General features: G+C 37.6%; 1 protein-coding gene across 1 annotated transcript; it reads left to right on the forward strand.

Annotated features, from left to right (window-relative positions):
- Positions 1–1,727: 1,727 nt before the first annotated feature.
- On the forward strand, positions 1,728–14,605 carry LOC118815405 (tripartite motif-containing protein 16-like). Its single transcript, XM_036581510.1, has 6 exons — positions 1,728–2,379; positions 4,747–4,842; positions 10,547–10,780; positions 11,504–11,663; positions 11,778–11,834; positions 12,709–14,605. The coding sequence occupies exons 1-6, from the start codon at positions 1,789–1,791 to the stop codon at positions 13,272–13,274; spliced, it is 1,704 nt and encodes a 567-aa protein (XP_036437403.1). The 5' UTR covers positions 1,728–1,788; the 3' UTR covers positions 13,275–14,605.
- The last annotated feature ends 1,601 nt before the right edge of the window (positions 14,606–16,206 follow it).

The following is a 16,206-nucleotide window of genomic DNA, read 5'->3' on the forward strand; positions in this document are numbered from 1 at the left end:
AAAGTCTCTGCCAATGGAAGGCCTCAAATCAGGGCATACATGCATATTCATAATAAGAATTATTTCACATATTACAACCAACAAAAAGCTTAAAGCCCATGTAATATTCATAAACCGCCTCTTTATCTGTTTTGTATTGCCTTGAGACCTTTCTTTGTTGTTGTATTGATACCTGTGTAGATTTACTTATGTCTTGTTATTGTATTTTCTATTAACAAATTTCCCTTTTTTTGTACTGTAAATCGTGTTGACTCAATCAAAGCATAAACAAACAAACAAACAAACAAATAAAAAAATCATAAATCGGCTCTGGTGACGCATTTGCTGTGTGACGTAGAGGATGTTTATCGGCAGATCAAAATAAAGAAGATAAAGAGGGAGAAGATAGATACATTATTCACAAGATTAATGTTCTGGAACAGAGAATGAAAGGACTGAATGACATCAATAAACAGCAATGATTTTGTTATTCATGATTGTTTTGTTAAAAACAGTAACACACCTGATTACACAAGAAACAGAAAGTTTTGTTTATAGAGTATGTTTCAAACAAAATAAATAAAAATGTAACATTTTTAACATAATACTTTAATAATGATAGAAATAGGAAGCGATAATAAAAAGTATGTATAATGGAAACCCAAATCCTCTTTACTGAAGAACCAAGAACCATCAGTAGGGATACATTTCGGTCCCAGCCAGTAAACACAAAACAGGCTGTATTTCAGATTAGTTTCCACATATGGACTGTATGGAGACTGAGGAGTTAAAGGTAGGTCTTAAAACTATAACAACATCTTCATATGACATCAAACTCTCATATTAAAAAAAAAAACACGAGAACAATTGGGTTTTCCATTATGTACATTTTCATTTCATGCTTCCTATTATTAAAGTATTTCGCTAAAAATATTTGTATTATTTTTTTGTTTGTTTCTTGTGTAATCATGTGTGTTACTCTTTTTAATTAAAAAATCAGTAAATCATTAAAACAAAACACAAAGAGACACAATTAAGTGTTTTTGATTTTTATAGCTGTTTATTGACGTCATTTATTCTTTTCAGTCTACTACTTCGTCTTCCTCGTTTTCTTCTTCTTCTCAGCCCCATGATATTCGGGAGAAACATATACACAGAACATTTTTATCTACCACAGGTTGCGATAGAGGCGATTTTTCAAAAAACCCATTTATTCTGGCCATAGAGAAATCCAGTTCATACCCGGAGTTCCACCTTAAATGGTGCTGCCTCAGGTACCAGAAAGTGACTGCTGCCCCATTTAAGGTGGAACGGGAAAACTCGAACAAGAAACTGGCGAACAGGAAGCCAACCCTAGTTTCGTCCTTCTTACTATGTTTATTTTATTTTATGTGTATTAAGATTAGGAGTGATTCACACAGTGATGGATCTGCTGATGTGTGTGAGGTGCAGACTGAATACTTTAGCACCATCAAAAAAATAAAAGCTACCGAGAGCAGCCCGTGTAAAATAGATTAATCTATGCCTGAGGATTATAACAAAACAAATTTGGTGTGAATCGGCTGAGTAATAAGGAAGTTGTGGCTGATTTAATCCTGAGACTCTTCATCTCTCAATACAAGTGAATCTGTTCACAAGCGGATCTTGACCGCTCCAACATGGCGGACGCGTAGACGCGTCGCCTCAGATAGCGAACAACAGACCTCGCGACATCTAGGGGTGACTCTGGTGACCAAGTCTCCTCCCCCTCATTTCAGAGAAAGTGAAACTGATAGTGCCGCGTCGCTCTCAGTGTGTGAGCGAGGCAAGATGGCAGAAGCCAGTATTTCAATAGATCAGGAACATTTCACCTGCTGCGTCTGTCTGCAGCTGCTGAAGGATCCGGTGACCACTCCGTGCGGACACAGCTTCTGTATGGTGTGTGTTAATGACTTCTGGGACAGTGAAAGAGTCTACAGCTGCCCTCAGTGCAGAGAGTCTTTCACCCCAAGACCCGTACTGCGGAGGAACAACATACTGGCTGAGGTGGTGAAGACGCTGCAGGAGAGCAGAGCTCAGGACTCTCTCTCAGACTGCGTGGACTTCTCTCCCTCTGAAGTTCAGGACGTGGAGTGCGACTCCTGCGTGGGTGAGAAAAAGAAGGCCGTGAAGTCTTGTCTAACCTGCCTGGCCTCCTACTGTGACACTCACCTTCAGCCCCACCACGAATCTGCTGCATTCAGGAAACACAAGCTTGTGTCGGCCTTCAGAAACCTGCAGGAGAAGACCTGCGGGCAGCACGACAAGCTGCTGGAGGTTTTCTGCCGCACTGATAAGAGAGTTATTTGCTCTCTGTGTTTGCTGGACAAACACAAAGGCCATAACACAGTCTCTGTACAGGAGGAATGGATGGTGAAAAAGGTTGGTGTTTGGAAATTTACATTGTTTGCTTAATATTCAGTACCAAATATAACCAACTGTGATTGGGTGTAGTCGTTATAGAGACTTATTAAATTCAAAATTAGTGCAGAGTATCCAAAGTTCAGACTGTGATAGCATCACCACACTTGCTCCACTGCACCCTCACTGCAAAAAAAATTAAACGAGTAATAATAATAATAATGATAACAATAATAATAGTAATAATAACAATAATAATATGTTTCATTTGTGTAACACCTTTCATACATATAATGCAGCTCAAAGTGCTTCACAGACAAAAAGAGATAAAAATGATATAACAATAAAATTATACAAAACATAAAAGCAGCAAGAATGTGGTAATATAACAAAAAATAAGAAACAAGCAACAATAAAACAATAAATAATTATAAATAAAAAATAATAAAAAGTAATAATAAAGATAATAGAAGTAAAAATAAAAACAGCAACAATAATAGTTAAAAAAAGAACAAAATAGTAGTAAAGTAGTAATAATAGTATGTTTTATTTGTATAACATCTTTCATACATACAGTGCAGCTCAAAGTGCTTCACAGACAAAAAGAGACAAGCATAAAAAATTATACAGAAACATAACAGCAGCAAGAATGTGGTAAAATAACAAAAATTGGAAACAAGAGACAATAAAGACAAAAATAATGAAAGGTAAAAAGAGAAGAGAAATAATAGTCATAAAAGTGAGATCAGAAACAATAATAGAAAAAAAAGGTAAAACAAAATAATTCATAATAAGAGTAAGTGTAAACTACAAATGAATATAAATCAAAGTACTGATATTATGTATATTATTGTTCTTTCGTTCTCTTTTGTTTAATGCTTCATCTTTACTTAACCATTCCTTTGTATTAATCTATGTAGTATTAATCATTTTAATCTATAGTTTGTTCAAAAAAGTATACAATAGGAAAGACGTCACTTAATTAGCCTATAGGCTATACAAACATTACTTTACCGGTTAATTAACTGCACATATACACTATATAACCACAAGTATGTGGACACCTGACTGTCACTACTATAGAAGCTTGTTGGTCATCCCATTCCAAAATCATGGGCATAAATATGGAGTTGCCACCCTTTTTAGCTGTAACAGTCTTCACAAGATTTTGGAGTGTGTCTGTTGAATCTGTGCCCATTCAGTAAAAAGAGCATTTGTGAGGTCAGGCACTGATGTTGGACGAGAAGGCCTGGCTCGCAGTCAATGTTCCAGTTCATCCCAAAAGTGTTCAGTGGGGTTGAGGCCATGGCTCTGTGCAGGTCACTGGAGTTTATCCACAGACTTAAACAAAGTCTTTATGGGCAGTGATGTTGGAGCAGGAAAGGGTTTTCCCCAAACTGTTGGGGAAAGTAAACAGTAAAGTAAAAAAAAGTAAAAAGCATCATTGTCTAAAATGTCTGTGTATGCTGTAGCATTAACATTACCCTTCACTGGGACCAAGGGGCTGAGCCCAGACCCTGAAAAACTGCCCTGACCATCATCCCTCCACTTCTAAACTTTACTGTTGGCACTATGCATTCTGGTAGGTAGCGTTCTCCTGGCATCCAAACTTAGATTCATTCATCAGATTGCCAAATAGAGAGGTGTGATTCATCACTCCAGAGAACATGTTGCCCCTGCCCCAGAGTCCATTGGCGGCGTACTTTACACCACTGCAGCAGACGCTTGGCATTGTGCATAGTGGTCTTAGTGCTTGTGTGCTTCTGCTCAGCAATGGAAATCCATTTAATGAAGCTTCTAAGACACAGTTCTTGTGCTAACATCACCTAGAGGATAGGTGGTTTTTGTGTGCTACGTGATTCAGCACTTTCTGGCCCCTCTCTGTGTATTTTTGCAAAACTAGCAGGGCAGAAATTTCGCTTACTGACTTTTGGCAAAAGTGGCATCATATGACATGGCCATATTTCAAGTGACCAAGCTATTGGGTGTGACCCATTCTACTGCTAATGTTTATCTAAGGAAATTGCATTGCTAGGAGCTTGATTGTATACTTCTGTTAGCAATGGGTGCGGCTGAAACATCTGAATTCCATGTTTAGGAGGGTCGTCCACATGCTTTTGGCCATACTCTATACATACTTTGAACACCACTTTAAGATCATAATGTAGATCTTGTCAAAGACTGCTGGGGAATATGCAAATGAAATGGAATATGGCAGTTTGGCAGTTTTGTTTTCCAACCAAACAAATGCAGAAAAGCACTAGATTTTAACTGTGTTACATGCTGTCTGTGCAGAATATAGTTATCATTATGAATTTTTATATAATATTAGAAGCTAACCCACAAGGTACTTATATTATTATCAGATTGCATTTATTCCATCAACAGAAGCAGTTTGAAGATTTAGAGAGGAAATACCAGAACCGACTTGAAAAGAGAGAGACAATCCTGCTGGAGCTGAAGAAACTGATGGAGTCATTTAAGGTGAGCATTAAAAACTGCTCTCATTTATCATGAAGCAGCTACGTCTCACGAGGCCCACTGTCACTTTCTCTTTCTGATTTGAAAAAACTCTCAAGCCAGCTTCAATAATACATATCAGCACCAATATATTACCCCACAAAGGGGTTGTTTGCAGGATTTCAGCAAATTAGCATGGCTAACAAAGTGTATTCCACTGCATTTTGAATTATTCTTTTTCTCCAAAAGAGCCCATATGCTTAATGAGCAAGTTTTATCCCAAATTGTTCAGCGTTGAGAGGTAAATTGACTTTAAATGGCTAAAAAAAATACAATCATATGTTATATTTTATATTAAAATAAATTTTACAGCAGTGTCAAGCTGGGTTCCTTCCAGGCCTCAGTTCTGCAGAGGTTAGAGTTCTTTCTCATTAAACACACCTGAGTCAACTCATCAGCTAGTTAGCAAGAATTTCATGAGCTGCATTCAGAAAGTTAGAAGAGGGAAGGCACAAATCTCCGCAGAGCTGTGGCCCAGAATGAACTAAGTCTGACAACTCTGCTGTGAAGGGAACAAACTTAAAAATGTCAAACATTATTCTACAGATTTTAAAGCACAGTTTATATTTTTTTGCTGAGTTTAAAATATTGGAAAAAAAACGTAAAATGTAATTTGTGCCATAACTTTTACACAGGCCACATTTACCCAATATATTAAATCAGCACATAAACAGTAATTGTGCATTAAAATGTGTAATGGTGTGTTCTTTATAGAGGATGTGTTAACCTATTTTTATCAACTAAACCTGTCATTTGTCCAGGCTGCCCAAACATTTGTATATGACTATACATTTGGTCTAAATGTTTCAAAGCTACATTTAGAAACCAAAAGTGGAAGTACAAAAGCTGTTTGAGAAGCAAAACTAAAAGTGAGGAGAGGGTCTGGAGTGGTATCTTTCTTTCATTTTGTCACGTTCTTGCTCAGAATTTATGTGACTGGATTAACATTTAAATAGAGTTGGAAGATTTTGTATGATCAGTGGCCATTGCCTCTGTTTTGGTTGTGGAATGTGGCCTTAGTTTATAGTTGACATCTCTCTCTACCAGAGGCTACAGATAACAACCTAAAAAATGTGGTCTTCTCTGCCTAGACGAGAGAGGGGAAGCAACACCCATGCAACATATGAACCATTAAAAGCATGCAGTAAGCACAACATGCCCCTCCAACATGTGCGGTGTCATATTGGTTGGACAGGAGTTCTATGCTTTTTAAAAATTGTTTTCATACATACATACATACATACATACATACATACATCATCTAAACTGCTTATCCTTCTGGGTCGCGGTGGGGTGCTGGAGCCTATCCCAGCTGTCACTGGGCGGAAGGCGGGATACATCCTGGACAGGTCGCCAGTCCATCGCAGAAAATTGTTTTCAAATTTTATTTAATTTTTCATCAAGATTTTCATCATGTACAAAGTACAAACTGTCCCCTGAACCCACCCACCCTCCAGACTTACATCAATGAGGTAAAGCTAGACATATTCATAGTGCCCACATATTATGGGGTTACATTCTCAGTTTCCATATTTTTCACAAATGACAAGAAGGACTGCCAAATCCCATGGAATCTCTGTAAAAGCTTTGGAGAGAATATATTAGCTTCTCTTGCTTTAGATATAGCATGATATTTTTGATCCTTTAAGAATAAGTAGGGGGAAGCAGGTGCTTCCACCTAAACAATATTGGTCGTCTGGCCAACACAGTGCAAAAAGGTCAGTATGTTGCATTTATAGTTTTTTAGTTGGACCTCTGGCGGTGCAACACCAAATAATGCAGTATAAGGAGAGTAGCCTATTGGTTCTTCCAGAATTTTAGAGAGAGTATCGAAAATAGATTGCCAAAAATGATCTTCGACATGTCGAAAACATACGTAATAAACTTCCAGGATCTTGTTTGCACCTATCACATGTACACTCTTAAAATGGTTCTCCATGGAAATAGTTCTGTATGGAACCATGAACACTCAACAAACCCTTTGCATGATTAAAGGGTTCTTTGCATCATTAAAAAAGGTTCTTCAGATTGATATAGAATATGCTGCAGATGGTTCTATACAGCACCTTTTTGAAAAGGGTTCTGGGTTCTGTGTAGCACCAAAATGGGTTTTACTATGGTTACGATGTCAAGCTTGTAACAATAGAAGAACCATTTTTAGTGCTATGTAGGATCATCTGCAGCAAATGTTGTATCCACCTAAACAACCTTTTCATGATGAAAGAACCCTTTAATCATACAAAGAGTTCTTCGAGTGTTAGTGGTTTCATATAGAACCATTTTTTTTTACCAAAGAACCCTTGAAGAACCACCTTTCTTTAAGTGTATAGGATCCAGATTTGGTCTACACCAAGGATGTTGGTGTACTACCTTGAATTGCATAACAGAGTGCTGTTGACAGCTGGAAGATTCTTTGAATAATTTTCTGACAGATTTCATCTGCAGTTTGCTCATCTAAGTCCTCCTTTCACCTGCTTTTAAGATCATCCAAAGCTGTCATATTATGTAAAACGAGAAGCTCTTATATCCTACCAATAGACTGCTTGAAGTCTTTTGAGTCTAACAAGGACATGGGGGGGTAAAGAGGAAAACAATCAGAATGTGAGGCTAAGAAGCTCTGTGATTGTAGGTATCTGAAAAAAATGTGATGTAGGAATACTAAATTTAGGATGCAAAATCATTATCTATGTAGAGGTTATGTAGTGATGAAATTCCACTCTTAGACTAGATATTAAATGTTCAGTGTGATGTTAAGGGATAAACGTGATTTTTAGCTATTGGGTTGGATAGTGAGGGACTGTTAAGTGTAATTGTCCACCAAAACTTTTTAACTGATTGTGCAACAGTGGGATTATTGCTATAATAAGAGATAGGCTTTTGCAGTGGGAGTTTGGAGCACAGTAACGCAGGTAAGGAGGTGAAATTACAGGGTGAGCTTTATAAAATTAACCATTTGGGGGTATCAACACCATCTGCATCCTTCATCCAGTACATCAACTCTCTAATATTAGCTGCCCAATAGTAGAAATGAATGTCTGGGGATGCCATACCACCCTGGGGGTGTGGCTTGTGCAATATGCATTTCTATATACGAGAGATTTTTATTCCAGATGAAGGTTCATATTAGCGTATTTATGGATGTAAAATAAAGACTTAGTCGAGAAAATAGGAAGACTTTGAAACAAATATAAAAATCTAGGTACTACGTTCTTCTTAACTGTATTGATCCTTCCACACAGAGAAAGGGATGGCAAAGCCCAGCGTTTGATGTGCTGTTTCAAGAAGATATCAAGGGGAGAAAGTTGGTCTTGTAAAGGTCTTTGTAATTATGTGGTATCCAGATACCCAAATACTTGAATTTCTCTTTACTAATTTTGAAGAGAGTTGAACTAAAGGAAGCACTCCTGGCAGTCTCATTGATCATCAGCTCACTTTTAAAAAGGTTTATTTTGTAGTCAGATAGTTTGCAGAATTTACTTATTAAGTCTAGGAATACTTGCCATAGGGTCTGACATATACAGTAGTAAGTCATCTGTGTAAAGTCAGCCTCCACTATCAATTCCTTTGATATCAATATCTTGTCGTAGTGCTGGTGATCCAATGGCAACAGTGAACAAGAGAGGAGACATCAGGCAATCTTGTCTTGTACCTTGCTGCGATTTAATGTACGCAGATAGTTTGCTATTAGTACGTACAGCAGCCGTTGGGGAAGAATATGAAGTCTTAAAATAGGGTTTAAATTTTGGACCAAAACCAAACTTTTCAAGTTTATAAAAGAGATCAACCCACTCCACCCTTTCAAAAGCTTTTTCAGCATCAAGTGATCGTAGAATCTCTGGGGTGAAGGATGAAGATGGGTTGTATAGAATATTTAAAAGACGTCTGATATTAAAAATTAGTACTTCCTCCTAATAAAGCCAGTTTGGTCTGGGGAAATGATAAGGAAGGGACACTTCGAGATGGAGGGCTGAGAACTTTGCAAGGATGTGTACATTTGTGTTCAAAAGTGACAATGGACAATATGAACTGCATTGTAGAGGATAGTTTTCCTTCTTCAAAATGAGTGAAATCGTTGTTCGGGGGAGGGATTGAAAGGCAAGCAATTCCTGTAATGGAGAGAGGAGAAGTGGGGCACGTTGTTCTGGAAATGTTTTGAAGAATACAGATGGATAGACATCCGGTCATGGAGATCTACCACTTTAAATACTCCTGATTGATTCTATAATCTCTGCAATAGAAATATCAGTCTCCAATTCTGCGGCTAAATTCGAGTCTATTCTGGGGAAAAATTAATTTATTTTTAAAGGGTCATTATGTTTTAATCCTTGTTCATCACTTATTTTAGGTATATATTGACTGGCGGCCCTTCAAGGTAACTGATGTGCTAAAAATTTTCTAGCCTTCTGTCAATGCTTATAGGAACTGTGCTTAGATTTTGAAATAAAGTTCTCTGCTTGACGTGTCGAAAGAAAATTAAATTCCGTTTTAGGTATCAGACGTTGTTAAAGTACGTCATCTGAAGGCGAGTAACTGTGCACTGTATCCAGCTTCAAAATATCAGCGATGAACTGCTTGAGGCGTTCAGTGTCCACTTTTTTGTGCTTTGCAGAATATGAAATAATCTGGCCCTGTTTTCAACGCCTCCCATACCAGCTTACAAAATTAACCAAGCAACCTTTAGATCCTCCTAGATTATTTGCATTCTCCATTAGGAAGAATCGTGGATAGTACACTGTAACTATACCACCCAAAAAAATGAATGTGAAAATCTAAAATGTATTTGTGTGCTGTAACTTTAACATTACCCTTCACTAGAACTACTGTATACACCTGTTAGCAAAGGGTGTGGCTGAAACACCTGAACAGAGTTGCCCAGATTAGTGCCCCAGATCTAAGACTTCCAGGTTTCAAAGGTTTATACTTAATGAAACACCTTTAACCCCCAATTTAAACCTTAAAATGGTCCATTTATGGAAAGCCAAATTTTCCTCACTTTTTCTTCACATTGTTAAAGTTTCAATACTGTACTGGTCACTTTTTAGTCCTTAAAGAATATATATGCAAATTAAGCAAGCAGTTTTGAATTCATCATCGTGATATCACAAAAAACATTTACTTATACCTGCCTATTCAGCCTTTAGCAGTTTAGCTCCATCCATTCACACTGAAGCTACAAGAAGTATTTCTCACCAGGATGCTTTTTCAGTAAAGCACAATAAATAACAATACCAATTTACATATATCAGTCTTAAGGGCACAACTTATTTAATTTTCAAGGATAAAGAAAAGGTAAAACCTTATACTCTGTTTATTTTGCTCTTGTGTTTGCTATCTGGGGTCGACCAGAGGAGGATGGGTTCCCCTTTTGAGTCTTGATTCCTCTTAAGGTTTCTTTCTCTTGCTTTTAGGGAGTTTTTCCTTGCCATTGTTGCCATTGGTGACGCTCGTGGGGGCTCGGACCCAGATTTTTCTGTAAAGTTGCTTTGCGACAGTGTCTGTTGTAAAAAGTGCTACATAAATAAACTTTGACTTGACTCGACAAGTTTGAAAATGGTCATGTAAAAATGAATTCTGACTTCATTTGCTACATAAATGCACATAAATGCCACAAATTGACCTGGACCCTCCCATGGCCTTGTAATTATGCACCCTCTCTCTCTCGTAACAGAGCTCTGCCCAGGCAGCAGTGGAGGACAGTGAGAGGATCTTCACTGAGCTCATCCTGTCCGTGGAGAAAAAGCGATCTGAGGCAACGGAGCTGATCAGAGCTCGTGAAAAAGCTGAACTGGACAAAGCCGTGGGATTCGTGGAGCAGCTGGAGCAGGAGATTGTAGAACTTAACAGAAAACAAACTGATCTTCAGCAGCTTTCTAACTCAAAGGATTACATCCAATTACTGCAGGTTAACATCACTTCCTCCATGTAACATCATTACCATACTTAACCAATGACAGTCTGACTGTTGGCCATTAAGACCACATTGAAAATCTGGGATATTTTTCATTTAAACCTGAAAATAAACTACTGAAAGTTTCAGAATTTTGAAAAATGAAAAACAAAGAAAAGTTATGACAAATAAAATGAAGAAATATTGAAGATTCTGCACCAGTCTCTAGGTCACTATCCAAACGTAAGCAAATCTGTGACACTAACCGTGTTAAGGTCATTTTTTTTAGCCTTATCTCGTTTATTGAAGCTAATTTTTGGACCACTCTTCATTGGATTTGATCTACTCATCAGAGGCTTTTGCAGAAACTTGCCAGCTTGCGTGCAAACTGTTATTAAAGCAAAAGGGGGAAATCCCAAACACTAAAAAAGTTCATGTTTTCATGCAAATCATTATGCTGATAGTATAATTTGTAATTAAAAAAACCTTGTATTGAATTAGAAAAGAATACAAATAGAAGCACTTTCGCCAGCGGTCTCTGACTTTTGGACCCCACTGTATGTAACTTTGAGCTACAGAAATGGCTGTGAACATTTTGGAAGCACTCTAAAATGGACTGAATCATGGTCCAATACCACAGAGTAACCCTGCAGTTCACCCAGCTCTATTCAGCACTATGCATTCACATCTATACCTGAGCAATGCTTAACCTGTGCTGTCTTTCTTCCTTTGTGTTAGAGATCTCAAATTCTCTGTGCTGACCTGGAAACCAGTGATGCTGTTAAGATAGCGCTCAATCAACAGCCAGCATTTGAGAATTTCAAGACATCTGTATTGCAGCTGAAGGAGCAACTGGAAAGCTTTTGCACAGAAGAATGGAAGAAAATTTCTGAAAATGGTGAGAATACAACATGGAACAAAATGTTTACTTTTGTAAACAGACACATGTAATATAAAAAAAGATTTTTGCATAATTTCATTTAATGAGCCTAACATATTTTAATTTCCATAGTGAACGACCAGCTAATTTCAGAACCTGAAGCAGAAACCAGAGAGGATTTCCTCAAATGTGAGTTTTGTGTGTTTTGTCAAATTACTGACATCATCAAAATAAACATTATCAAAATAAATATGTTCATACAGTTCAGAAAGACAGTTGTAAGTCCTTTTGTGAGTGATCTGGATTTCTACATGAATGGCCCCAAAATGTGCTAATGTAACTCTAAAACGTGCCATACGTTCATTGAACACATGATTTAAACGGTCCAGGTCATTAATGGACAAAATATGTTAAAGAGGAATTTCACTGATTACAGTTTCTGCATTAATAAATCATAAACATGTAAACAAAGTCATTCAGAATAGTTTGAAGTGAAATGCTCAATTCTAGAATTGTTAGAAAAATTGTTCAGAATTGAAAATATGAGTCAGAATTCTTCTTCTATGAGTTTATTGTCTGCTTGCAAAGCAGAAATCTGATTACTGTCTGACTCATGTAGACCCAGAGTTTCCCATTATCTGATTACTCAAGTGAAAATAAACGCGTTGATCGGATTACTGACAAGATACGATTTTCTGCAGTTATCAGATTATTAGGTAAATGTAAACTCACTCATTTATTTATGCAGAAATCTCAATAATGCTCAATGGCAAACCTTTTCTCACAACTGTATGTTTCACAGTTACAAAAACAAGGCTAGTTTTGGGAAGAACTGTATTCACTGGATGCAGCTGCATTCACAGAGAGACTAAAAGAGACTTAAAAGCTTTTAACCTTAAACCAAACCTCACTGATGTTCTGTCTAAATCAGTTGGGTAAAAGAGTCATAGTTTAACCTCAGTGTTTAAATGTTCATTTGTAGAAGTATAAACGTAATATTTTCTATGAATTATCTCAAAACTTCATCAAACTCACTTTTTATTGTTCTTTTTAATGATTCCAGATGCCCGTGAGCTGACTCTGGATCCCAACACAGTAAATTATAATCTCCTGCTGCGTGAGTGTAACACGAAGGTGATTTGTAATAATGAGCGTCATCCCTACCCTGAACATCCTGAGAGATTCACCTATTGGCATCAGGTGCTCTGTAAGCAGAGTGTGTCCCTGCGCAGTTACTGGGAGGCTGAGGTGGGCGGAGAAAATGGAGTTTCCATTGCAGTGACTTCTAAAGCAATCAAAAGAAAAGGGTCTGAAGTGGAGAGCAGGTTTGGGCATAATAGCGAGTCCTGCAGATTAGTCTGCTATCCTATGAAATACAGTTTCTGGCACAATGATAAACAGATTGATATCCCAGGCCCGACATACAAAAGAATTGGCGTCTATCTTGATGAAAAGACAGGAACTTTATCCTTCTATGGTGTTTCCAATGAAATGACCCTCATTCATAAAGTCGCAGTCAAGTTCACTCAGCCCCTGTATGCTGGGTTTGGGATAGGTTCTGGATCATATGCAAAGTTTTGCCTTTATGCCACAAGTGGTGCCGCTGGTGAGACCTCAAAGCAGAAATGAGACGCTGTCCTGGCTGAAATGAGTGGTGGTGATGCATTTGGAAACATTATAGGACTGTGATTATCTGCACAAAAGGCTTTTTGACCCATAATTTAGAGTCTCCGAGCAAAGATAAGGTTTTACTGAGCACATGAAAAAGCATTTAACTTGCGTATTTTGTTCCCATGGGTCTGAAGATAACTGCAGGAATCTGATTATGATTGGATTTTTAAGTTCATGTAAACACACTTATTGTGTCGAACCTCAGCAGAGTCAGTAACACTTCTCTGGGTGAGCAGAGACGCCTTCAACGCCAGCTTGAGTCGTTTGTTCATCAGCGCAGCAGTGCACACTCAGCTTCGTCACTCGCTATCAGCTGGTACTGGATGTTGGTGTGGTGAATTTTTATGAGTACGAGTAAATGAACACGGTATTAGCCCAACACCCGACACCAGCATCCCTAGTGCTAACATTCCTGATTAAAACAGTTTGAAAAGATAAACATTAATGAAATTTTACACGTGCCGTTCCTTCTTTTGTTTCAGTGAAGTTTGCAGAACGACCTCATGGAAAAGACCTCAGCATGTACCGTTGCTCTGACTAGCTCCAGTGTTAGCTTTAGCATTAGCTTATCTGAAGTGGTAGCTAAAACCTCTTTCTTATTAGACTTGAAAACCTACCACCTTTACATTGAGTGGTAATTTCCTTGCTTTGATTAATGTAAACATGGTTTCCAGAATCCCTTTTTTGTCAGCTCTCAAACATGTATGTCTGCACTGAACATGGAAGGACCATTTATTTTGGAAAAATGTTTCACATCTACTTCTTTGTTTGCTTCTCACTTTTCCTTTTTAGTGCTGAACGTTTCAGTCTGTTAGCACAAGCGTTATGAATGATAATAGGTAGCCTGTACTGGAAGTTTGTTGGCCATAGCAAGCGTAACTAAGGGAGGCAGGACTTTCTCAGAATTTAGTAAGCGGTGTGTGAAATGCTGTTTAGAAGAGTATCATTTCCTACCTTGGTTTAATGTGTAAACATAAATCAAAGTAACTCCAGTTACTGGAGGAGTTCTTTAACATGTGAAGGCCTAATTTGGATCATTATCTTCATACAACTGAGAGAATATAAATAAAAGTTGATTAAAACACCATAATGCCTTCTTGGTACTTTGTAAAGACTGATTCTACCACTGTTACAATGTGGTTATAGTTATGTGAACAGATAATTAATTGGTTTTAGTTAGTGGATTAGCTGTTTAGGATAGAACAGCATTTTAATTTCATTATCTTTTTGGTGGGATCTGTCTCATTAATGAGTAATGCTCCATGTAATAAAATGTGACTTTGGCCCTATTTTATGATTATGAGTTTTTCTTTCATGAATCATTTCATCATTGTCTCACTTTCTCACTTCAAAATACAAACATAGACAGATACTGTGTACAGTGTACAAAATTAATGACGCATTAAAGCTGGGATGGACTGATTTAAATTCTAGTCTTCTCTACAGTGTGATTTGCTTTCACATTGCCACTTTTTCTAGGAAACCACATTTGCCTTCCAAGGACCTTAACAAGTAGATGATGATGTTTTGATAACTACTCAAGAAGCCAGACCAGAAAATAACGACTGTTGCCGTTTTATATCTTTTCCTTGTACCAGCAAACACTATTACCCTTCCATCATCGACAGCCCAACAGAGCAAACTATGACAGTTTTATTCATCTTGGCTTGAATAATACAGATGTTTTTGGAGAGGCCGTACGGACCTCTGAAGTTGAGTGTCATTTTGTGTTCTGCAGCATACCCAAACAAGAAAGTCAGAGTAAAGATGAAAGGTAAAAGTAAGCTATGCAAGGCAGACTGTTTTATGGCCTGCCATCAACAATGAAATCTGCTTCTTGTGGTCAGCATTTATACAGTTTCTGAAAACTTAACACTTCACTGTAGGGTACTGTTCATAGGCCTACATGACACCTATGCATGCTTGTCATTACAACTGACATAACCATACATAAATGTTTATAAACACTTATTACAATAGGCATCATCTTTCATAAAGGCTACTTTAGTTAACTTGTAACCTTTATAGAAAATGTAACATTTTATAGTGAATGACACCTATTGGATAAACATTTATGTAGGGATATGTCATCTCAGGCTTATGTAGGTGTCATGCAGCCTAATTAACAGTACCCTACAGTAAAGTGTTACCCTGAAACTACACCAGTTTGTTTGAATCAGTTGACAGATTAAGGCTTTGTATATACATTTTTGCTATAGGTCTCCTATAATTAACACAGATGAAAGGAAAGTAGGCTCAAGGTACTGTCTGCTACTTCATTCTATGAGTGGCATAAAATGGCATAGGCTCATATATTAGCAGATCCATGACCAGTATGGATACGCCGTAAAATTTTAGGACACTTTCAGGACTTGATTTTTGGAGGCATAGCTGTGCACACTAAGGTAGGTAGATGCCAGTTCAGCTAAAGAACCTAATCTGAACTAATCAAACCCATTCTTTGTATACAAATGGTTTAACTGGAAAAAAGAAGCAGTTTATACATAAGAAATGTTCTGTATCCAGGAACCAAATTTAATTTTCCCTGGACAGACAACCAAAATCCAAGCCGATTCAGGAATATACTGGACAACTGGCAACCCTTGTGGTTAGGTGACACTGAATGGGTTACTGTGTTTACAATGCCAAGTTCAAGCAAACCCTGACTATGAGTACAAGTCGTACCATGCAGTTTCTTTTATTGACAGAGAAGTGTTTTCTGATATTAAAATCAGGCCTGGATTCAGGCTACAATGTTACTTTTAAGGCTATAATAACTGGGCTGTGTTAATGCTGAATGAAAATAATTACAGCCTCAAGTCTTTATTTTAAACAAAAGAAGAGTCACTAGGTCACAATGAGAGAGAGTCTAGAGGAGCTGAGCCACACT

The sequence above is a fragment of the Colossoma macropomum genome, unplaced genomic scaffold (genome assembly GCF_904425465.1).
Source record: "Colossoma macropomum unplaced genomic scaffold, Colossoma_macropomum, whole genome shotgun sequence".
Taxonomy (NCBI): Eukaryota; Metazoa; Chordata; class Actinopteri; order Characiformes; family Serrasalmidae; genus Colossoma; species Colossoma macropomum.